A 25,382-nucleotide genomic window follows, 5' to 3' on the forward strand; every position below is an offset into this window, starting at 1 on the left:
GCATCCCGCTGTCTCAATTTGGCTCAGACGCCATTGCCGCGAGGGCGCCGGATAAAGCAGGCACTGACGCGTTGGGGGGGGGGGGGGGGGGGGGGGGGGCAGAATTCCCTCCCCCTTTATCTGTAGTATAGATATGACTTCACACATTTGCCTGCAGGAGTAAATCATTCAAAAGTTGCCTCCCCTTTATAAGCTCCCTCCCTCTCTTCGAATTTTGAAGGTCTCTCTCTCTCTCTCTCTCTCTCTCAGAGAAAGAGAGACGGAACAACAACACTCGGAGATAGCGAGAAAGAGGGAAAATCCACCTCCCAAAACCTTTCCATTCGTACCTCTGCACCTCCACCTCGAGCACCCATTGACTAGCATACAAGCATCAAGCGTAGCTTGTGGCCACGCCTAGCCGACCCACCTCGCAGTTTGCGGTATTAAGAAAGCAATCCACACTGTGGAGCTGCACGGAAGCTTTGGACAGCTGGTTTCTCCAAGGCAAGCCCTGCAATGGCCTTGCCTATGGAGCCTGGCACGACCTGGGGCACTGATGCTGGAAGCGCAACTTTTGCCTCTAGTGAAAACTACATATCTAGAGCTAGCAGCCGTGCTGATGATGATGAAGCTCTCAAATGGGCAGCTCTTGAGAAACTGCCCACATACTCAAGGCTCCGCAAAGGCTTTCTACAAAACCTAGATCCTGTGGGCTCTGTCATCCATGAAGAAGTTGACATTGCCAAACTTGGGTTTGCTGAAAAGCAGCAGTTGTTAGAGAAAGTAGTCCGGGACATAGAGAACGACAATGAGCGCTTCCTTCGCAAACTCCGTCAGAGGATTAACAAGTAAATTTCAGCTTATGCCCATGTAATCGAATGCTTTGATGATTGCATGAGGACCAAGGAGAAGTCTATGATATGACCTTGCATTATGGTTTAAGAGCTATAGTTTCTGCTTTTTTCTCAAGACATGATCACTAGACAAAGACAAAATTTGAGTAGTCTTTTAACATTGCTTATACACAGGGTTGGAATTGACCTGCCAAAGATCGAAGTGAGATTCGAGCATCTCAACATTGAGGCTGATGTACAAGTTGGAAGTAGAGTGCTGCCAACACTTCTGAACTTCATGATCAATTTGGTAGAGGTGAGATTTGAAGGGGCACCCGCGTGTGTGTGTGTGTGTGTGTGTGTGTGTGTGTGTGTGTGTGTGTGAGAGAGAGAGAGAGAGAGAGAGAGAGAGAGAGAGAGAGGCGCTTAATCGTAAAAACTACATGCAGGGGCTTTTCAGCTTTCTTTTGCACCCAAAGAGACGAGTTTTACACATTCTGAAAGATGTTAGTGGCATCATCAAGCCCTCAAGGTCGCTGCTCTTACATGTTCGATGGTGTTTTTACTTCTTGTATGTGGTTTTTGATTCAATAACTGTAATTTGTATATCTTTACAGATTGACATTACTTCTTGGGCCCCCAAGTTCAGGAAAAACAACTTTGCTGCTTGCTCTTGCTGGAAAGCTCTCTACAGATCTCCGGGTACTTTCAGAAGTGCAATACTTTCTTTGATAAAATAAAGTAAAGATAGAACAAAGTTTGACTACATTTTGCTCGAGTATGTGGCCTGAGGGTGAGGTAGAACTCACTGGTTGTGCCTCTTTAAACATGAAAAAAAAAGCATTGCGGTTTTGCATGCATTGTCCAAACTTGAAGTCGTACTTGTGCCATGAAATGAGAAACAAATTTGTACCAATAAGCTGGTGACATAGTAGTTGAAGTAATGGTGTGGGTGTAAACCCGGAACAATCTCAAGGTGTTGTTGAAAGGAGCCAGACATGGTTTTAGCTGTCAAAGATTAGGCTAGAACAAAAATCAGTAATTTGATAAAATGCATTTTTCTTTCACTCCTGGCACATAGTCAGAAGGTTTCTGGGATTAAGACCGTTGAAAACTTTCCTCGTGTGATGAATGAATTAACAGCTGCCAAATGTCATTAAATGTTCTGACTATTTTCAACTGCCAGGTTTCTGGCAATGTAACATACAATGGACATGAGATGAACGAGTTTATACCTCAAAGGACATCAGCATACATCAGCCAACATGATACCCAATATGGAATGATGACGGTGAGAGAGACACTTGATTTCAGTGCCCGTTGTCAAGGCATCGGTAGTCGATATGGTTAGTAAATACCCTTCTTGTTCATTTATAAAACCACTTGCAAGACAATGTGTCTTATTATTCATTTTTGCCTTGCTGCTCCCTAGAAATGCTGACAGAGCTCTCAAGACGTGAAAAGGCAGCTGGAATCAAGCCAGATGTGGATATTGATGTCTTCATGAAGGTACTAAAAACTTTCTAACATTGTGTCCATTTTTTGTTTCTCAACTTCCTCAACAAGACCCCAATTTGTTCCTTTGCAGGCAGTGTCAATCGAAGGGCAACAAGGAAGTATTGCGACTGACTATACTTTGAAGGTGAGGAACGCTAACAGTAGTTTCCAAGATACTCACAAAACTTCTCAACTCTGGGGTACCCAAAATCATTTGACTTTATGCCCTGGCCTCTTGCATATTAGTGTCTGATCTACACTGGCCATGCAGATGCTAGGCCTTGACATCTGCGCAGACACCATGGTTGGTGACCAAATGAAAAGAGGCATTTCAGGAGGTCAAAAGAAGCGAGTCACGACAGGTAAAAAATTCTTTCGACTGTTCTCATTTGTATGTGAAGTAAAAACAAGCGTAATGGGTTGAGTTGTAGGAAGAGGATCATTGTCTCATATTTTTAGCAACGTTTACTTTCTTGAGATTGAAAAACACTCGAGAGTCTATCATTCTCCCAAATAGGTCATAATATGAATATTGCTGCTCTGAAATACGTAGTATGGCCAAACTTGCAGTTGCATATCTATGTATGTTGTTCCAGGCTCTAGCATACAAATGCATACAAGTCAAATGCTTTGTTGTAGATGTTTCAGGTTCGTACAAACAGGTATTTCATGTTTCTTTGGCTATAGGTGAAATGCTCGTAGGTCCTGCAAAGGCTCTTTTCATGGATGAAATTTCGACCGGTCTCGACAGCTCCACCACTTTTCAGATAGTGAAGTGCTTGAGGCAGTCTGTGCATGTAATGGATGCCACCATGCTGATCTCACTTCTGCAGCCGGCACCGGAAACATTTAATCTTTTTGATGATGTCATACTTCTCTCAGATGGCCAGATAGTTTACCAAGGGCCTCGAGAACACATCCTTGAGTTCTTCAGGTCAATGGGATTCAAGTGCCCTGAAAGAAAAAGCACCGCGGACTTCTTGCAAGAGGTGAGTAAAATCTCTTCTTATTGGCACAAACTGGGGATGTAAGATTAAGCATTATGTGCTCGAAACGAATACCTTTGGTTCATTCATGCAAGAAGTGCATCTGTTCATTCCAAGGATCCAATTGTAACCAGCCGAACTATAAATAGTACAACTTATCGTTCTCGCCTGCACCCTGAAAAGAAAACAGACATTACTTTTGCTGGCATGTTGTTACCAACAAGATTCTAAGCAGTCTTTATAAAGATAGTCAGTTCAGGAAGAACAGACTGTTGATTACATTGAAGAAGGTTGTTTGCAAAGAACTATGACTGTTGTATGACAAAACCTGATTCTAGCAGACTCTTGGTCATCATTCTCTGTTTAGTGAGTCAGCTGCAAGTTAAACCTTAGGTTGAATCTCGTTCACATGTATACAGAAAATCCAGAAAAAAAAAGAATCCAAAAAAGCTCAAAATTGACTGTTATAGAAAAGTTAAGGTATCATGGCATCATGCCCATGACAACATAACCATCAGCTCCATCGTGCATAGTATTGACGCAAATCACGGGTAGGCTCTCCATGACTGAAAATAGGTGTGTGTGTGTGTGTCCCAGTCCAGAAAGGGAAAGAGACGGCCTTCATGCAGCTTTCCTCTTTGGAAATAGTAAGGTGTCGTAACTTGAGTTTAAGTAAGAATCTTAAGTTTTACTAATACAGAGAGGTCTGTGTACTGAGATTTATCCCAACTGGAATTTCAAGTTAGACATGCTCCCTTTAGATTGTAGCTTTTGTGTCAGAGATAAATGTATGCATATCCAATATCATATTCTTTAACATGATCTACACTGATGTTGGCACTGTCATCAACTACAGGTAACGTCCAAGAAAGATCAACAGCAGTATTGGGAAGACAGAAGCCAGCCATACAGATTTGTTGCAGTGCATGAGTTTGCACAAGCTTTCAAGTCGTTTCATGTGGGCCGGAGACTACAACAAGAGCTGGCCATCCCCTTCGACAAGACAAAAAGCCACCCTGCAGCCCTTGCCACCGGAAAATATGGTCTCAAAAAAAGTGAGCTGTTTAAGGCTTGCTTTGCAAGAGAAGTGCTGATGTGGAAACGCAACTCGTTCTTGTATATTTTCAAAACGTGCCAGGTACTTTTGCACTCAATTCTTACCACCATCTGCAAGAGTTTCTCGGTACGATGCATCACAGAATTGGCATAATATAATGGGTTTAAACACCACAAGATGATGCTTTTTCCGAACGTTCTCACTCTAGAAAGCCACCTAATTGCACTAAAACGCCTCTTTCTTTGCACTGTTCTTTGCAATGATGAAGAAATGATTCCTTCTCAGCAGGGCGCAATATGTGAATGCACTTCTTACTACGTGCTCATACTATACAGTGGAAAAATTTCATTTCCTGTAGGACCCAAGCACATTACCACCAAATTGTGTGGTTTTATATCAAAAGAATTTGACAATTGAGCAATCTATATTTTCTGTGATTAAAGCACGCTATTAAAAAATGCACTTTGATTATTGAAATTTCAGCTAGCTGTCATGTCCTCCATTGCCATGACAGTTTACTTCCGGACCAGACTTCATCAAGACTCTGTCAACGATGGAATCATATATATGGGTGCTCTCTTCTACGGACTGATAATTATTATGTTCAATGGCACGGCTGAGATGGCTATGATCGTTGGTCGTCTTCCAGTATTTTATAAACAAAGAGATCAGCTTTTCTATCCTCCATGGTCTTTCACAATACCGGCTATTTTATTACGGGTACCTCTTTCCATACTGGAGTGCCTAATCTGGGGATGTCTGACATACTTTGTAATTGGTTTTGCACCAGAACCTGGAAGGTGAGTCAAAATAGGTACCTTTGTTCAAGTTCAAAATCACATAAGTCTATTTCAACCTTTCTACTTTGAATATTTCGATATAGTAGAGAAGCTCTGCAAACTAAAAAGAAGTTGAAAACAGGTTTTTCCGGCAGATACTGCTCCTATTTTGTGTCTCCCAAATGGCTTTGGGTATGTTCCGGTTTCTAGGCTCTGTTGGGAGGACCCAGATTATTGCCAGCACCTTTGGAATCCTTGCCTTAGTCATTGTCTTTATGATGGGCGGGTTTGTGATTTCTCGAGGTAATCTTGCAAAAGCAACAAATATTGTTGCCGACTTGGTAGAATACGTAATGAGATTTCTTCGATTGCTTTTGATGTGACAGAATCAATTCATGACTGGTGGATCTGGGCATACTGGTCATCGCCACTCACGTATGGGCTACAGGCATTGTTTACAAATGAGTTCCATGCAGACCGTTGGCAGAAGGTAAAACACAAATTCACAACCTGGTCTATGATCACAAAACCAACTTTTAATCGACTCCTGAATATTGAACTCTGCTCTTCAGCCCTACAATGGGACCTTGAATGCAGACACACTTGGGGAGGCAATTTTGATATCACGTGGTTTCTTTACACATAAGAAATGGTACTGGCTTGGTATAGGGGTGTTGATTGCCTTTGCTGTCATGTTCAACATCTTGTTTACCTTGGCAATGACCTACCTCAAACGTAAGAAGTAAAGATTACATTTGCCAAAATTATAGCTTTCATAAAGCACAAACGAAGCTAATATAATCTTATGGGAACTGCAGCATTGGGTAAACCTCAAGCAATCTTGCCGGATGATGATGCTCAAGAGAAACGTTCAGTCCACCAACCCAGATCGGAGAGCTGGCCGCCGTATTACAACACAGGTAGTGGAGCTCCGTCAATTGTGGGCTAACTTCATTATTAATAAAAGCTGATTGCATGTAGACAGAGACTCAGATGCTTAACAACATATTGCAAGCCAAACCTACTTTAAGCAACTAACCAAAAAAAGACTTAAGAATTTAATAGGCATAAGATAAGAGTCATAGATACAGCTACAGGAAGGCTTTGCTACTAGGCCTATGTGTCCAATCTATAACCTTCAAACTGCAAACCAAGCTTTGGCACTAAAAATCCTATCGTTTGCAGGACAAAATGGCGAACTAGCAGGCATTGACTTGCCGACTATAAGGCCATCAATCCCCAGCTCTGGCCAGAACAATGATGTTGAAATTGGTACTAACAATCGGCGACGAGGGATACTTCTCCCATTCCAGCCACTGTCAATTGCCTTCAATGCAGTCAACTACTACGTTGATATGCCTCCTGTAAAATTTTTAATTTTTTCAGTTTTGTTGGATGTACTTTTGGCCAATATGAAAGTTTGGTACTTCTTAAGTAGCACAATCTTAATTTCAAACATAGACAAAAACAAGTTTACACCTACAAACAGAGGTTTCTCACCTCCTTCACTCTTATGACGTATTCTTGCAGGAAATGAAGAATCAGGGTGTTACTGAAAAGAGGCTTCAACTCCTACATGATGTAAGCGGGGCATTTAGGCCAAGGGTTCTTACAGCTCTAGTGGGTGTAAGTGGTGCTGGAAAATCTACCCTTATGGACGTTTTAGCTGGAAGAAAGACAGGAGGATACATTGAGGGCGATATAAGTATATCTGGTCACCCTAAAAAGCAAGAAACATTTGCACGAATAGCGGGATACTGTGAGCAAAATGATATTCACTCCCCTAATGTCACAGTGAGGGAGTCACTTGAATACTCTGCATGGCTTCGCTTACCATCAGAAGTTGACAAGAAAACAAAGAAAGTAAGCTGCCACAATTTTACGAGTTTCAGCCCACAAAAATGAACAAGAACTACATAGCCCTCATTTATTTTCCGTGCAGATGTTTGTGGAGGAGGTCATGGAGCTTGTTGAGCTCTTTCCCATTGCCGATGCCTTAGTGGGGCTTCCTGGAATCAACGGATTATCCACTGAACAACGGAAAAGACTTACTATCGCTGTTGAGCTGGTAGCAAATCCTTCTATAATATTTATGGATGAGCCTACCTCTGGTTTGGATGCAAGAGCTGCAGCTATAGTCATGAGAACAGTGCGCAACACTGTAGATACTGGGAGGACCGTGGTGTGCACAATCCATCAACCCAGTATTGACATATTTGAGTCATTTGATGAGGTAAAGCATAACAGCTTCATGCTTCACCTCTTTGAACTTTCACATTTAGTTCTGCATGTTTTTTGTTTCTAGACATAAACAATAAAATGTAGGTCATTATGCTACAAGAAGCTAGCTTTCAAACAACTGTTGATGTTCAAACACTAATCCTTGTTCAAACACTAATCCTTGTCACTTACAACTCCTGCTCAAATGGACCTCTTTTATCCACCTTTACCCTTAAAATCTAAGGCCATCCTTGATAACCTTCTTATTACAACTTTGCAACAAACCTCTAAATTGTCTGTTTTTTGGCAAAAATCATCAGTATAAGTCCATTAACCAATTTTGCTTACATCGAGATCATTCTTGGGCCTGTAATGGTCACCTCGTAGGTTATGAAGTATCTGTAAGCTTTCAGGCTGTTCAACATTCCTTGCATTTACTAGGTCACCGAAAATCGATTGTGCTTCAAACTGCCTTAATGTCTTAACATCGGAGTATCTCCCCCATCTGGTTTTTCCTGATGTATTTAATATGCAGTTACTGCTGATGAAGCGAGGTGGCCGAGTGATCTATGCAGGTCCTCTAGGAACTTTTTCTGCAGAACTTGTCAAATACTTTGAGGTAAACTCTTTTTCTGACTTCACAGTATTCATGACGAAAAGAGGAACACTAAAATCCTAGTCCCAAACTCTCTGCAGGACATACCGGGGATCCAACCAATTACAGACGGATACAACCCGGCCACATGGATGCTTGAGATCAGCTCACCTTCAGCGGAGGCTCGTCTTCAAGTCGATTTTGCACAGATCTATAAAGACTCTGCTCTATACAAGTGAAGCCTAAGACCCAGCTTGTGATACACATTGCAGGTTAGATTTTGAACTAAATGGTGTACACTTGTGCCTGCAGGCGCAATCAGGCACTTATCAAAGAATTAAGTACCCCCCTGCCTGATTCAAAAGACCTTTTCTTCCCAACCACGTACCCACAAAGCTTTCCTGAACAATGTTTGGCATGCCTATGGAAACAACACAAGTCATATTGGCGCAATCCTCACTACAATGCCATGCGATATCTGTTTACAATAGCTCTAGGTCTCCTCTGTGGAACCGTCTTCTGGAGACTAGGTCAAAAAATGTAAGCTTTAGCGTGTAGCACTCTGTACAAGCTAATGTATGCCAAAGCTTCCCCTCACCATAGCTTCACTGACTCTTAATGTGTGTGGCTGCAGGAGCACAACCTCTGACTTGTTTAACATCTTTGGGGCCATGTATTCAATCTCATTGTTTATAGGCTTTCAAAATGCAAGTGCTGTCCAGCCAGTTGTCGCTATTGAACGAACCGTCTTCTATCGAGAACGGGGAGCAGGAATGTACTCTGCATTAGCATATGCATTTGCTCAGGTAGAACAAAGCCAAATTTCATTTCATTTGTCTAAGCGACCACCGAAAAGCTAACTATTTCGGCAAATTGCAGGCAACCATTGAAATACCATACTGTCTTGTACAAAGCACCATATACGTGTTGCTTACATATGGTTTGATCAACTTCTATTGGTCAGCCGCCAAGTTCTTTTATTACTTCTACTTCATTTTCTTCTACATAATCAGTTTCACATACTTCGGCTTCATGACCGTCGCCATTACGCCAAATGTTTACGTTTCTACCATTATAACAGCAGGCTTCATAAACCTGTGGAATCTCTTCTCTGGCTTCATGATTCCTCGGGTGGTAAGTGTCCTTGCTGAATAACATGCTGGGATTTGTTGTTGTGTGTGTGTGCGCGTGCGTTCGCTCTCATGCACACAGCATGTAGTGTAAATTTTCACCTGAAGGGGATGGTAAGTAGATGTGAGCACACAAACACAGGCTAGGAAAATTCTACATATGGTATATCTGCATGTAATTGAACATAAAATGTGGGTGCTGGGTAATGATTGTGTGCGCTTGTGAGCAAGTCTGTCCTCGTGCACGTTTTTTTTTTGGTGTGTGTGTGTGTGAACAGAAAAGCTAACATTTTGGTGAGCTTGGAACAAAATGCAGCGCATACCGCAGTGGTGGAGGTGGTACTACTGGGCCAATCCTTTGTCGTGGTCATTGTACGGGTTGATAGGGTCGCAGCTGTCGGACGTGGAGAGAGAAGTGCAGGATCCAGACGCAGGCTCTATCCGAGTGAAGGACTTTTTGAATAGCACCTTAGGCTTCAAACATGACTTCCTGGGGGCCGTCGTGGGCGCCCACCTGGGCTTCACCCTGATCTTCCTCTTCGTCTTCGCATACGGCATCAAGAGACTCAACTTCCAAAAACGATAACAGGTTTTCGCTCTCCTCCATTCTTTCCCCCGCCCGCCCCCCCCTTCTCTCTCTCTCTCTCTCTCTCTCTCTAACATGGGGTCTTAATGACCCCCAAGCGATGGGATCTACGGCGGTGAAAGTGGCACACAAATCTCGAGGCAATGGAGGGTCCACAATGCTCGAATGAGGCCCGACGATTTGAACCCACCCATGTCCTTGTTTACTTTTCCCCAATCGATGTTCGGGTGCCGCTCTGCTTTCGAGCCCGCACTTCCCTGTCTCATAGATCTCACCCGCTTGGAGGTCATTAAGACCCCGTGTTAGATAGTGCTGAGCCCCCCCCCCCCCCCCCCCCCCCCCCCCCATAATTTTTTGAAGTTTTAACAATTTTTTTTCCAAATTTCAGGTGGAACATATATTTCCCCCCTAATTGGCCTTGATAAGACATTATTATAAGTTGAGACACGACTTTTGAGAACTCTCTTGGAATCTTGTGTAACCTTGCTTCTATTGGACAATCTAAGTGTGATAGATTGGTTTTCCCAATTCCCTCTTCACTAATAGGTCTGGAGTTCAACACTCGTCAGATACATCTTTCTACAACATTAAAAACCTCTCTCTCTCTCTCTCTCTCTCTCTCTCTTCCTTCTTGAACAAATTCAAGTGAGCAATGTTGATGGTAGGGACTTAATTCATTCAAACAGGGGATCCCAAATCAAAAGGCAAAGATGTCAAAAGTTTCCTCTCTCATGGCAACATCCAAGGCACTACACATATACCTAAGCGATTGTTACAATCTTTACCACTTGCAATTTGAACCATCAGACTTCTTCTTCAAGTGACTTGCACAATCAATGTTGTAATCTTGATCATGCCCTTCCTCACACTTTCAAATATAATCTGCCTTTCTGTCATACATCCCTTTAAAACAATTAAAATATCCCTCAAATTCAAAGCGTATATCCAAAGGGATGTTCAATATAAGAAGAGTTTCTAACAATGGCCTAGTCATAAGTTTACTTCTAAGGAAAAATTCCTCTCTCTCACTTTCTCACACACACACACACACACACACACACTCAATGCTTGTACATAAGTGTTTCTAGCAATAAGCCTAGTTATACATCAAGTCACAACAAACGCTTGGATTGCAAGAGATATATATGATGAGAAGAGTCCCTAGGACTTGCCATGGTATAAGGGTACCACAAACAAACACTGATCAATTTTGTGTGTTGACTGTGCAGGACATTTGCAAAAATCTACTTCAATTCATCTTTGCACTAAAGTGCTAGTGCTTGTACTATTGTACATTAAATTTTGACCCTAGCAGGGTGCCCTCATTCACTTGGATCCTCAAAAAAATCAATCATGAAGGCCAACAATGGACTCAAACATCTCTATTGAGCTTCTTTGGTCGATTCAATTGGTTACACAACTTGTGGGATGCCCATTTGTGCATTAGATTCATAGATATATTGAATTAATTCTAGCCATTACAATGTAATTGACTTGATAGCCCAATGGCAAGATAATTTGTTTAAATTTCAGGTGTGCACACACACCCCACCTTTGTGTTTGTAAAATTTGTTGATGTACATTACAAATGCTTTTCAATCTAATATGTTCACTATGTTCTAATAATTCTTGCTCAACTTTCTCAACAGAACTCAGTGTAGGTGACCAAAACGTCTTTTTTTTGGGGCTCATTAAGTGGCATCTGTAGAGATGCTCTCATAACTCTAAGGAGAAAAAAAGGGCGAAGGGGCACGTGGAGAGAGAGAGAGAGAGAGAGAGAGAGAGAGAGAGAGAGAGAGATTTCAGAGGAGCCGGCAAGGCGAGGCAGGTTTTATTGACATGAGACCGGCTCTCTCTCTCTCTCTCTCTCTCTCTCTCTCTTCTGCAGACGGGTCTCTGATTCACTCCTCCTTCCCCTTGCGATAGTGCAGCGAATCGGATCTGCCTATCGAGTTTCCTGTGCGCTGTGGACCTTGGCTTCCTGACAGACAGGCTCAGACTGCGACGACAGCTTGCTTCATCTTTCTGCCAGCGTGGCCTGGTGTGGAGGATAAAGAGAGACGAAGAGGGGAGACGGCAGGCCAAGCGAGCCACAAATGCAAATGTGAGAATGCTGAAGCGTAGCCCTGTGCAACGGGAAACCTGGGGAGGCAGCGAACTGAGGGGGCTGAGGCTTGTCGAGAAGGAACCAACAACCGGCAGGGGTGGCGGAGACCGTGATTGGGGGAGGCGGCAGCCTTGGAGCTGAGTGCAGAATGCAGAGTATGCATTAGGCAAGCGGCCGACGGACAGAGTAAATGGTTGATGAAGGTCTGGCAGGGGGCATCATCGCTTGACGATGGGGGATGGGAGGGAGAAATGGCGCAATCGTCTGGCAGATAGGGCCATTGCAGGAGGAGTGTGGCAGATAGGGCCATGGGAGGATGAGGTATTGGCGTGTGTATCGCCTCCAAGTCATTGCTTCCTTTCAGAAGTTAAGGAGCCGAAGGGATATTCTAATCTACACAGTTAATTAATTAATGGAAGTTAGAATCCACCCAGTAGTAGTTAGGTGAGTAGTTAGGTACTAGAACTCATTAGATGATAAAATACATAACCTTCTGATTATGTTCAACGTTCTATGGATTTGTGAAGCTCACGTTTTGATTTACGTTTTAAAGCTATATTTGCTGTCAATATTTGTTAGTAGTGCCTAATTTAGTTGCGCTTATACTAAGAAAATAGTGACTTGCTCTACTACTTGCACTCTTCAAATAAAACTACACCATTAGCCTCATTACAATACTATACATGCAAATGAATGAGAGAGAGAGAGAGAGAGAGAGATTTAATTGTCTTCTAACTCAATGTATAAGAAAAATCGATATAGGACTATCTTATCATATGTATTTTGGTATCTAGAAAGGAAATTGCATTAGCCTCAACCTAGAAGGGGAACTCTTATCATATGTATTTTGGTATCTAGAAAGGAAATTGCATTAGCCTCGACCTAGAAGGGGAACTCTTATCATATGTATTTTGGTATCTAGAAAGGAAATTGCATTAGCCTCAACCTAGAAGGGGAACTGGGTAGAATGTTCATTAGATTGTGCTTGAGTGGGGTGGATGAGAGTGGGGCTTAGCAATAGGGGCTAAAAATAAAGTACTATATGTGTGGACATGCAATCATGGCATAATCTAGAGCTCTAGCTATGTCTTGTCTTGTAGTGGGGGTGTAAAATGATGTACATTAATGAGGGAGGTGTACACAACTCCTTGCTTGGACCGGATGGAACTGAGCTAATCTCCCCTCTCATGATTACTATTATTGGGTTTGGATATCTACAATTGAGTCTAGGTGTCCCATAGCTCAAGGCCCTCTTAATGGCTTGGACCTTTGTCATCTTTCTATGGTGGACTCTAGGTATCCCATAGCCCAAGGCCCTCTCAATCTTTGATCTTTGTAATCTCTCTATGCTAGAGTATGGGCATCCCATAGTCCGAGGCCCTCCATCTCCTCTTGTTGGCTTGAAGGCTCTCTGCTTGCTTGTCAAAGTGTCATTGTTTCCTAAGTACACTCCATAAAGCAAAACAAAGGGAGAGAGGGAGATTGGGTATGGAGCTCCCCCCCTCCCCCCTTGTAGTGTTGAATATCTAGTCAAACACGCCCCAATCTATAACCAGGTTGATAACTCTAGAGTTGACATAGAGAGAATGGCTACCCAAAAAGAGTGGTGTATCTCTCTTTGATGATAAAGCATGCTCTTCATGAGCACACATAATACTACTCACTCCAATCTAGGAGTACTTTGCAAATCCTCTTTGCTCTTGGATTGGAGTTTCTCTACTAGCTTCTATCTCAAGGTGGTGTGAAGATACTCTAAGCAAAACCACCCAAGCATTGTGTGATAAAAATGCCTCCGTAAATCTAGGTCGTTGTATGAGTCTATCCTTCTCAAGCTCTTGATGATCTCTATAGTATATCCTTCTCAAGCTGTTGATGATCTCTATAGTATATCATCTTCAACGGTAGAGGGCGATTGTTAGGCTCCACATCTTTCACGTATAGAAGCATCATAATTTTCATCTTATAGAACCCTCTTCTTTTTATCGTGAATGTCCAAGGTGAAGGAGTACGAGCGGAAGTGCGACGCGAGAGAGAGTGCGAGAAGAAGAGCACGACGATATGGTGAACTCGCTCTACTGTAGTGTGTAGAGCATAGTGAGTTCTTATTAGGTTTTTACAAAAGAATATGTGTACATACCTGGCGGCCCGCCCACTTACTTGAGCGACCACATTGGGCTTTATACCCCAACAACCTCCCACTTAAAGTCCAATGTGGTACTTTAAGTGTGAGAGAAGCTACTATACAAGCTAATATACAAGAGATGTAGAGAAGTGATGTACTACCCTACACCTAACTGCTTGCAAAAATGCGCAAAGCTCTCTGAGGGAAGTCCTTTTGTAAGTAGATCAGCAGGATTTTCTGTGGTGTGAACTTTGACAAGCTGAAGTTGCTTATCCTCGAGCATTTCCCTGATGAAATGATACTTCACATCCACATGCTTTGTCTTTGAGTGATAAACTGGATTGCGAGCCAATTGTATAGCACTTTGACTATCACAATATAACACAGGCATCTCTTCTTTTATTCCCAAATCTGTTACTAGTCGATTAAGCCAAATTGATTCTTTGCATGCCTCTGATGCTGCAACATATTCAGCCTCTGTAGTAGACTGAGTAACACAATCTTGTAATCTAGAACGCCATCATACTGCTCCACCAGCCAATGTAAAGACATACCCTGACATAGACCTTCGGTTGTCTAAGTCACCTGCATAATCTGAGTCTGTAAAACCCTTTACACTTAGCTCCTGACTCCCATAGCATATATGCATACTCTTTGTAGCTTTCAGGTATCTACATATTCCTTTCACTGCCTCCCAATGTTTCTTGCCTGGGTTTGACATGTATCGACTTACTACTCCCACTGCAAATGCAATGTCTGGGCGAGAAGCAAACATTGCATACATCAAACTACCCACTGCAGACGCATATGGAATCTTATCCATTTCAGCCTGTTCTTCCTCAGACACAGGACAATCTTGTTTGCTAAGTTTCACATATGGTGGCAATGGAACACTTAGTGCCTTTCCCTTCTCCATATTGAAACGTTGCAAAACCTTGTCAATATACTCTGTTTGAGATAACCAAATCAACTTCTTTGATCTGTCTCTCTCAATGCGCATACCAAGTATATGACTTGCCTCACCCATGTCTTTCATGTCAAACGATTTTGCCATCTTTGACTTCAAAGCTGAAATTTCTTCCAAGTGCTTGCCAGCAATCAACATGTCATCCACATACAAAATAAGGATCAGCCAACTACCATCCTTAGCCTTCTTTGTATATAGACAGGGATTGAACTCACTACGTTTGTAGCCTTGAGAAAGCATAAACTTGTGGAATTTATGGTACCATGCCCTCGGTGATTGTTTTAAGCCATAAAGACTCTTTAACAACTGGCATACCCAATCTTCCTTGCCTTTCTCAACAAACCCTTCTGGCTGCTGCATGTAAATTTCCACATCTAAATCACCATGCAAGAACGCTGTCTTGACATCCATTTGGTGCAACACCAAATCTAATATGGCAACCAATGCAAGAAAGCATCTCAATGTAGTCATCTTGACCACCGGAGAGAAGACTTCATCAAAGTCAATGCCTTGTTCTTGCTTAAAGCCCTTGGCAACAAGCCTTGCTTTGTACTTTGGCTGACTATCATGAGCGGTGATCTTATACCTGTAAACCCATTTACAAGGTAGAGATTTTGCCCTGTGGTAATTTAACTAGCTTCCATGTCTTGTTTTTATGCAGAGCTGTCATCTCTGATTGCATGGCCAATTGCCAATTCCCGGAGTCCTTCATTTGCACTGCTTCCTTGTAACATGAAGGCTCATTGCAATCAGTCAACATGACATAGTTCATAGATGGAACAAACCTATTAGGAGGTCGCGTGACACGTCCAGATCTACGCACAATAGGTGGCTCAGGCTCAGCCACAACCTGCGGTTCCACTCTATCCTGTCCTTGCTCCTCTTGAGCCCTGACATTTTGTTTTGCACGTGCAGGTCCATCTTCTTGGAAGACAACTCTTCTAATCTCCTCAACCCTCTCTGGTTTAGAATGATATTTGGATTCATTAAAGTGAACATCATTGCTGCGGACAACCTTTCTGGATTCGGGATCCCAAAGTCTGTACCCCATCTCACCAGAATTACCATAGCCTAGAAAGATGCACTTTCTACTCTTTGGCTCAAGTTTGTTCCTAAATTCCTTTGGAACGTGAGTATATGCCTCACAGCCAAAGACTCTGAGATGCTTGTATGAGGGCATTTTGCCTGACCATACCATCTCTGGCACTGAATCCTTCTGCAAAACCTTGCTAGGAGATCTATTTACAAGATGAACAGTTGTTGATACAGCTTCAGCACAAAACCCATTTGACAGCTGTGCATTAGACAACATACTTCTGACCTTCTCTTGTATGGTCCTATTCATCCTCTCAGCAACACCATTTTGAGGAGGATTGTAAGGAGTAGTAAGTTCACGTTTTATACCTTTTGACTCACAAAAGTCCTGAAAGGCCTTTGAAACATACTCTCCACCATTGTCAGTGCGTAAGCATTTAAGCTTCTTGCCACTCTGATTCTCCACAAGTGTCACAAACGTTTTGAAAACACTAAACGCTTCATCCTTGTGCTTGAGAAAGTAAACCCATACTTTCCTCGAGTAATCATCTATAAATGTCATAAAGTAAGAAGCTCCCCCTAGAGATAGGTTAGGCATAGGTCCACACAAATCACTATGAACAAGTGCCAACTGTGTATCTCTTCTACTGCTTCTATGCTTATGTGGCTGCTGTGTTTGCTTACCATACAGACAATGTTCACAGAATTCAAAATCATTAAATGAAAAGCCAGGCAAATAACCAGAACGAGACAAGATTTCCATTCCCTTCTTGGACATATGTCCTAACCGGCTATGCCACAAAGAAACGTTCGGCTGCTCGGTTACATTGATTACATTTTTAGAGACATTTGATACATAAGTCATGTAAAGTCCTCCAGACTTTACTCCATGTGCTACTGTCATAGAACCCTTGGATATCTTCCACATGTTCTGTCCAAAAGTGGTGACGTAGCCAGCATCATCAAGTAAACCTGTGCTGATCAAGCTCTTTGTAATTGCGGGAACATGTCTCACATTCTTCAACGTGAAAGAAGAGCCATTCTGAAACTTCAATTGAACATCTCCAACACCTAAGATCTCACATGTCTGCCCATTGCCTAGCCGAACATGATCTTTAGTGGTCACATAAGAAGTAAACCACTCCTTGTTTGGAGACACATGAAGTGATGCCCCTGAGTCTATAATCCAGTCACTCAGTGCATATCCATCAGATGCTGTAAGAAGAGCTGAGTCCATTGTATTCTTCAAGAAGTAGATGTCTCCTGACACTAGACTGTCATCCTCTGCAACAGTGTTTGTCACATTTATTTCTTGAATCTTCACTGAGGACTTGTTCTTCTCACCATGGTCTTCAGCTTTCTCTTTGCCTTTTTCTGCTTTCCATTCTCTGCAATCTCTTTTCATGTGACCCTTCTTTCCACAATGGTAGCATTCTATGTCACTCTTGCCTTTAGCACTGCGGGACTTGCTACAAGACTGATTCCTCTTTCCACCTTTGTACTTTTCTTTGGTCCTTCCCCTGACAACTAAGGCCGTTCCTTTGCCTTTGTCCATTGTCTTTCTATTGGTTTCTTCAGTAAGCAGACTTCCTTCTACACCTGCTATGTTCAAACCATCTGGAGGTGCAGAATTACTCAAAGCTGTGCGAAAAGTGTCCCAACTTTCCGGCAATGTGTATATGTCTCATGAATTTAATGCATTTCTGGCTAGTCGTGGGATAAAACACCAATGTACAGTGCCTTATACACCTCAGCAAAATGGTGTTGCTGAGAGGAAAAACAGGTCACTAACGGAAATGGCACGATGTATGGTCAAAAGTCAAGCTTTGCCGCATTCTTTTTGGCTTGAGGCCATCATGTGTGCCACTTATGTACTTAACAGGTGTCCTACGAAAGCTTTGCAGTCTATTACTCCATATGAAGCATGGCATGATAGAAAACCTTCTATTGAGCACATGCGTGTTTTTGGCTGTTTGGCATATGCTTTGGTGCCACAAGTGCAGCGCAGAAAATGGGATGATAAGGCTGTCAAATGTATTTTTGTTGGTTATAGTGCTGAAAGCAAAGGTTACAGGTTGTATCATCCGCAAACAAAACGTATTCTGGTTTCACGGGATGTAGTGTTTGTGGAAGACTCTGTTCAGCCCTTGCTGTCATGTACTAGAGACAGTAATGTAAGCTCACAGGACATTTATGACACTTTGTTGCCTCTTTTCAGTGGTAGAAATACGAATGTAAGTTCCAATGAGGCAAATGTACAGCCTATGGGGGTTTCTGAAAATGTTTTAGAACAGCCTATTACTGATGCAGATGTACATGATGTACTTGATGAGGAAAGGGCTGAAAATGAGCAGGCTAGAGGTATGCCAAAATGGCTGGTGCACACTTTGCGTGACAGTAAATTGGATGCACCTTTATCTAGTCGTACTCGTTCAGGCTCTCGCCATGCATCTTATGCATCAGATTGTTATGCTTTGGCTGTGTCTAGTTTACATGATGTTGAGGAGCCTCTGTCTTTTGATGAAGCACAGAATTCAGAAAATTGGATTGCTGCCATGAAATCAGAATATGATGCACTTATAGAGAATGACACATGGACTTTATGTGATTTCCTGGCAAAAAGGCCATTGGTACGAAGTGGGTTTACAAGTTGAAACGCAAGCCGGATGGTGAGATCGATCGCCATAAGGCTCGACTTGTTGCAAAGGGTTATGCACAACAAAAAGGCATAGATTATGAAGAGACTTTTGCTCCCACTTGTCGTATGACTACTGTGCGTTTTCTATGTGCATTGGCAGCTCATTTGGTTGGGATGTACATCAATCAGACATTGTTACTGCTTTCTTGAATGGTGACATATTTGAGGAAGTTTATGTAACGCAGCCTCGCGGTATTGTCATAAAAGGACAAGAGGACAAAGTGTGCAAATGTAAGAAGGCTTTGTATGGGTTGAAGCAATCTCCTCGTGCTTGGTATGAGAAAGCTGACACTCATTTGGTTAAACGAGGCTTTCGTAACAGTCCAACAGAAAGCACATTGTATGTAAAGCGTGAGGATGATGTATTTCTCATTGTGGTTCTTTATGTTGATGATTTGCTGATCACTGGACCAAATGAGAGACATATTGCTGAATTTAAGGCTGATTTGAATGCTACTTTCAAGATGAAAGATTTGGGGCTGTTGCATCATTACTTGGGTATACAGTTTAAGCAGTGTGATGGTGGTATTGCCTTGTGTCAGAAAAGTTACATAGAGACATTGCTATGTAAGTTTGGACTTGAGGATTGCAAACCTATTGCCACTCCCATGGAAACAGGTTTGAAGTTGAGTCTACATGATGCTGGCGATCCTGCTGATGTCACTCTTTACCAAACTGCTGTTGGCTGCCTCATTTATGTATGCAACACGAGGCCAGATATTCAGTTTGCAATCTCGCAGGTCAGCAGATTTATGCATAGCCCAAGGTCTAAGCATTGGCAGGCTGTCAAGAGGATTTTCCGCTACCTTAGTGGCACTTTACATCTTGTCTTGTTTTATCCCAAGGGGGGATCATTGCCGCCAGACTTACATGCTTTTTCGGACTCAGATTGGGCTGGTTGTTTTGACACGCGAGTGTCCACAAGTGGTTTTTGTTTCATGCTTGGCAGTTCATGTATATCATGGTTGAGCAAGAAGCAACCTACTGTGGCCACTTCGAGTTGTGAGGCTGAGTACAGGGCAGTCTTCACAGCTACGGTTGAGTGTGTATGGCTCAGACGCCTTATGGCTGACTTGGGTGTTGGACAGGACACTGCCAACACTATCTACACTGACAGTTAGAGCGCATTGGCAGTTGCGAGGAACCCAGTTTTTCATGCTCGCACAAAGCACATTGAGGTGCATTACCACTATGTCAGGGAGAGGCTCTCAGCAGGAGAGATCAGCTTGGCTTATGTGCCAACACAGGACAACCTTGCAGATCTTTTCACAAAGGCATTGTCTCGTGAGAAGCTTGAAGCTTTCCGCAAAGCTTTGGGCTTACTCCCCTTTGTGGACTGATCCTGTCCTCAGGGCATGGCACTTCCCTTTACTCATGTGCCAGCTCTCGTTCACCGCATCACTCCAGGGGGGATTTGTTACCATATACATGTGGTAGTGATGTGCGTGAACACACTAGGACCGCCGGGGCATTTTTTCCCTCTTTAGGAGGTTTTTTCCCCCGTGCATTGTATATACGCCCATCACTCTAGGGCTAACAATATTTCCATCACACACTAAGTAACACACTCTCTATTGTGTGCCTCGAGCTTCCTTCGTCTTCTCCAAGCTGTGTGTGTTTCTCTGCAACCCTAATTCCAACAACGTGTGCAATATGTTCATCTATGCTTGCACCTTGCGCGTAGCTACCATGTTGCCCTATATACTACAAGTATTGACCCCTCATGCTACATGCAATTGTGTATTCAAGGGCATCCTATGGCGTCTACTGTGTTGTAGCCACTACAACAACTTCCACACATCCTCCTCACGCAAGGCGCCCCATCCATGGGGCATATTTTGAAAGGTCTCAGTATTCACGATAAAAAGAAACGTGCGTGGGATTGATTGTTATCGGTTGATATCCTCTCTTATTAGAATTGGAGATTCTTGTGTGCATAGAGCTACAAAGCTTGCAAAGCTATGACCATGCATGCTGTAGTTCGTAGCCTCATAAGAGAGAAAAGAGAAGGAGAGTGCCAAAGACTCTATAAGCCTAGAGAGAGAGAGAGAGAGAGAGAGAGAGAGAGAGAGAGAGAGAGAGAGAGAGAGAGAGAGAGAGAGAGAGAGAGAGAGAGAGAGAGAGAGAGAGAGATTCATTATTCCTCTCATGTCATGTCATGATGCATTTATTGACTGCTGCAAGAACTTGACAAAGGACTGTGGGCTGTATGAAAACCCTTGAAACCATTAGGAAAATTTTGAACTCATTTTTGGGCCTTTTAAGAGTGCCACATCATCAAAGTTGTACAAAAGAAAGCAACCCGGTAGACCCCTCTAAATATTGCTTAGAACCCCATGCTTCAAATGCTCCAGGGTCTGTATCTATTTAACTCTTGATCAAGGGGCATGCTCAACATCTTCTTCTTCGCCATTTGTAGCATACTTGATTTTGATGGCATCACATCATTGCCCATTACTTCATTGAGAGTGCCCTCCTTGCATGAGAGGTGCGACCCCCCATCCGGTACCCACCCGAAAGGGTCCTATATTTCAATTGTTGCAGCAAATATATTCAAGTTGCACACGCGGAAAAGCTATTGTGACATTTGCGGTTAGGGATCTTGGCTAAAATTGATCCGAAGCCGCGACTGCAGATGTGACGTTGAATCCGTGAGCACAACACAACACAACTCTCTCTCTCTCTCTCTCTCTCTCTCTCTCTCTCTCTCAAGTTTCACTTTGTTTCATAAGACCAAAGACATCTCTCTACAATTTACAACACACTTTGTGGAATTACAATTTTTGCAATTTTTTTGTGCCATGGGTTGGCAAGATGGGTGAAGAGGTTCTCCAAGAGGCCAGTCCCAGGGAGAACGGCAGCCTGCACTTACATTCCCATGAATGCAAGAAGTGCCAAGCAACCATTCTTCAATTCCTTGAGCTTGTATTCCTCAAACTGCTTTGGGTTCTTAGAGAAACCAAGAGGATCAAAGGGCCCACCCCTTCTCATAATTTCTATGTGCCTCAGCAAAGGTAATAGCAAAAGCGTCCACTGCAAGAAATACTGGAAGATTTTCCCATGGGATAGGGCTACCCAGATATGTAGCCTGACCACCCGGAGTGGGAGCCCATTTTTGAGCATCCACCTAGTTGGCCAAACCAAGCACTTATGGGAGTAGCACACCAGGCACAACAAGCATTGCCCATCTATAGTGAATGAGCTCAGACTCCTTGTATTGCTCAAAATTCTCAGGCACCTCTACAAGGCCAAGAGTGTCAAAGAAAAAGTCCTCAGGGAAGATCCACACGTCTAGATGAGTAGGGCGGGGTTGCCCAGATAGCGACTCTGTCGACATGGAGAGGCATGACCCGTTGGAGGTAAATGCGCTGGGTGTGAAGACAGGTGACCCCAAGAACTTCGACCTGGTGAGCGGTAGAGAGGGAATGAGCTGCACAGAGGAAGCAACAATTGACACCATAACTCTCTCTCTCATTTCACTCTCGACCTCTTCACACGTCTCTCTCTCTCTCTCTCTCTCTCTCTCTCTCTCTCTCTCTCTCTCTCTTTGCAGGCGGACAAGAGCTAACTAGCCAACCAGTAAGGTGCTACAGTACTTTTCGCTTGCTTCAATACACACACGCATTTACTCTTAAAATGCAGTGATAAAGCTTGAGAGTCTCTCTCTCTCCCTCTCTCTCAATTGTTCCTTCCTATAACTTCCTGTGCACACAGCTCTCTCTCCTCGTCCTCTCTCTTTCTCTCTGTGTTATAATTGAGGCAGCACGATTTGTAAATTTGAAAAAATTGAAATTTTTGTTGGGAATTCAATGATGCATGTATCCTTTCCGCAGACGTATCCTTGCCAAAAATACATAAATAGTTTCATATTGTTACTCCACTCATACACATTGGATCTTTCCCATTTTTCAACAACCCACCACTAGCACTCATGAATCTTTCTTGAATGTTGCAGTGCACTCACCAATCAAACATTTTCATTATTTATTTATTTATTTTAAATACATATGAGATTTTCACTAGCAAAAAGGGAACACATCACTGTGGCTTTAGCCCTTTGGACAGGCCAAAAAGATTCTAGCTTAAAAAGGTCAAAGTTTGGCATGTGATTTTATATTTTTTCCTTTAGCACAATAAGAAGCATCGTTTGAATCTTACCTACTCTGGCGAACATGTAACTATCTATATCTATACTATTATAAAAGGGGGGCCTCTTCCCCAAACAGTTGTCGACTTCTCCTCGCTCCGACAGTGTGCCGTGCAACTCCCCGCCCACACAAACGACACACCACGACTCTGAGAGAGAGAGAGAGAGCGCCAACCGGCAATGTCATCTTAAGTTCAGTACGCAATAGATGTGCACAAAAAGGTTGATTAGTGGTACTTTGAAGATTCAAATGTTTGATGAACAATCATACATTTGTATCATTAGTTTAATATTTGAAACTCAATAAGCCGAGCATTGTCCCTAGCATCAAATCAACAAAGAAAAACCTTGATTCTCCAGCTCTTATATGTTTGATTTTTTATATTTCCTAGTTGAAAATCACTATCGTTGTATTTACCTTTTTTCCAAACACGCTTGAGACTTTCGTCTTCTCCGATAGCGATGTAGCAACAACAAAAAGGATACTAGGCCTATTCGAAGCTATTGGGCATACTGGGTGGTTTTAACTCGGTAATTAATTAGGCCTTCAGATTCCCACCGAATCTGCGGAATCTAAGAATTCCTAAGAAAAGTCTCTTGCCATGCCAACTCCATCTGGGTTCTTGCTGCCATCATCACCCCCACGCTCGCCATCGCTGCCTCTGCACGCAGGTTGTGCCCATTTTGTTTCGTCTGCTCCACTGCCTACATCTACGACGCCTCTCTCTCGGTCCCTCATATGTCTCTCCCATTCACGTACAATATTCCCTTCTAATGCAGGCACATGGTTCATCGCCATGCAACTCCCAATCGGGGTCTGCCTTGCTCTCTGCGTCTGTCCCTATCATTAGCTCATGCGACTAACGCATGAGCTAATGAGAGAGAGAGAGACAGACAGAGAGAGTCAGTCAATATGGGGAAACAAGCCTCTGCAAGCAGTCAGGGCCGCACATGGCAGAGAGAGAGAGAGAGAGAGAGAGAGAGAGAGAGAGAGAGAGAGAGAGAGAGAGAGAGAGAGAGAGAGAGAAGCCCTACATCCTTGCCACAACTCTTGACTGAGCGACCTTGCACGCAGCTTCGATGCCCATCTGATGCTCTTGCTCATAGCATATTTGCTGCAGTGCCGTCCTCTGGTGCAGTTACCTCTCTTCCTCTATCCTCTTTCGCCCAACATCCTCCACTATTTGACCTGCGCCAGACCGTACCCATCCCAATGCAGAGTGTATCTCTCTTTCTCTCTCTTTTCTCGCACACTGGCCCTGCGAGCGACAACCTCCTTACAGTGCCTCCTAGCACCAACTTCCCCAGCCTCACACTTGCCTCGTGCGAACCAGCGCGCACAGGTTTATCCTGCCCTGTTAACCATTGACCTTGCAGAGAACGACTCGAGAAGGTCCGCAGCCTCAACGGCCCGCACTCTCTCTGTGCGGCTTCGTCGCCACACCTGGCAGATCTTCTCTCTCTCTCTCTCTCTACACGTGCATCTTCTCTCTCTCTCTACACGTGTCTTATCCTCCTATTTTCTTATCCGAGCTTTTAGACAAGCATCTTCACAGATTCTACTTAATTCACCAGCTTCGAAAAATTAGGGGGACATACTAGGCCTATTCGAAGCTAAATTTGCATTGAAGACTTTGATGATCTCGTAGCTTCAAGGTCCAACGACTCTTGCAACACGAGTCAAGGGGATACTCCTAGGGCGGGGCTACTTCGAGTTGCACCCAAAGAAGATACATTAGGCGTGTGTCACACTGGGGCAGGCTAGAGGCAGCCCTCCGTGTGCGACAGCAACCTGGCTGGACCTCCGAAAACCAAAGCGGGGCGGGTGTCCCAGTCTAACAGTGGCCTTAGACATCATGGACATGTTTTAGCCCAAGTTAGAAGCACAGTTAGATTATATAACATATGGTGGTCCGAGACCGGTGCACATGGAGCTCTTTATACCACATTTTCACTTTGATGGTGGGTAGTCTGTAGTTAGCGACAGAGGGACAGAGGAACCAATCTCACAAATCCTTTGCAAATCAAAGCAAACGTCTGTGAACGCTACCAGGGTCGCTTAACCACACTCGAATCCCATGACACGGGTCACGACGGTCGAGTGCTCAACCGACCAAGCTAGCTCCTTTGGACTTACTTTTACTCTTTAAGATTCTTGTGCATTCTCACAATTGATGTACATGAAAAAGAAGACAGCAAGAATAAACGTCCTCCTCTCCTCCTGCTGCTTACTCAAGAAGTTTTGGACAAATTCTCACAATAATTCCCATATTGTGACTTACCTCAACATCATGCGTTTTTGTGAGGGAGGCACCGCATACCTAGCTAGGTACGTTGGGGGCAGGACCGGCGGCCCCCTACCCCCAATCGTACCTAGCTAGGTATGTGGTGCCTCTCGAGCATAAGCTCATGATGTTATGCATTGTATGAAAAACATTGAAAAAGACTCCGCTTTCCTACATGAGAAAATTTCTAAATCTTCCTGAATTATATTGCCCTGCACCACACTGAGGCTAGTAGACCTACCTGTACTGTCCGAACATAAGTGCCCTAGCCTCTCGCCTGCTCTTTACACCACAAAGAGAGAAATTCAGGAAGATTTAGAAATTTTCTCATGTAGGAAAGCGGAGTCTATTTCAAT

General features: G+C 43.3%; 1 protein-coding gene and 1 pseudogene across 2 annotated transcripts; one reads left to right on the top strand and one right to left on the bottom strand.

The window, feature by feature from the left end:
* Positions 1-212: 212 nt before the first annotated feature.
* On the top strand, positions 213-11,270 carry LOC147446307 (pleiotropic drug resistance protein 1-like). 2 transcript variants are annotated; one of them, XM_086525566.1, is made up of 25 exons: positions 213-830; positions 1,011-1,131; positions 1,265-1,347; positions 1,433-1,517; positions 2,002-2,161; positions 2,248-2,324; positions 2,404-2,457; positions 2,584-2,674; positions 3,000-3,301; positions 4,155-4,436; positions 4,839-5,155; positions 5,277-5,437; positions 5,521-5,624; positions 5,707-5,869; positions 5,953-6,054; positions 6,320-6,498; positions 6,665-6,997; positions 7,077-7,367; positions 7,890-7,973; positions 8,051-8,184; positions 8,262-8,489; positions 8,584-8,755; positions 8,829-9,083; positions 9,396-9,668; positions 10,895-11,270. In XM_086525566.1, the coding sequence occupies exons 1-24, from the start codon at positions 499-501 to the stop codon at positions 9,663-9,665; spliced, it is 4,380 nt and encodes a 1,459-aa protein (XP_086381692.1). In that variant the 5' UTR covers positions 213-498; the 3' UTR covers positions 9,666-9,668; positions 10,895-11,270. The 2 variants fall into 2 exon arrangements, with proteins under 2 accessions (XP_086381692.1, XP_086381691.1); XM_086525565.1 differs by lacking the exon at positions 10,895-11,270 and adding an exon at positions 10,054-10,193 and having other exon boundaries at positions 214-830.
* A 10,078-nt stretch (positions 11,271-21,348) lies between these two features.
* On the bottom strand, positions 21,349-21,931 carry LOC147446308 (chlorophyll a-b binding protein 1B-21, chloroplastic pseudogene; annotated as a pseudogene).
* Between the last annotated feature and the right edge of the window lie 3,451 nt (positions 21,932-25,382).

This window comes from Adiantum capillus-veneris, chromosome 12, assembly GCF_014529385.1.
Source record: "Adiantum capillus-veneris isolate H3 chromosome 12, ASM1452938v2, whole genome shotgun sequence".
NCBI classification, from domain to species: Eukaryota; Viridiplantae; Streptophyta; class Polypodiopsida; order Polypodiales; family Pteridaceae; genus Adiantum; species Adiantum capillus-veneris.

Bases quoted from the DNA above. Each gene is read 5' to 3' on its own strand.
- LOC147446307 (XM_086525566.1), top strand. From the start codon at position 499: ATGGCCTTGCCTATGGAGCCTGGCACGACCTGGGGCACTGATGCTGGA. The intron at 2,325-2,403 runs GTACTAAAAACT...GTTCCTTTGCAG, and splicing joins ATATTGATGTCTTCATGAAG to GCAGTGTCAATCGAAGGGCA. The intron at 7,974-8,050 runs GTAAACTCTTTT...AACTCTCTGCAG, and splicing joins AACTTGTCAAATACTTTGAG to GACATACCGGGGATCCAACC.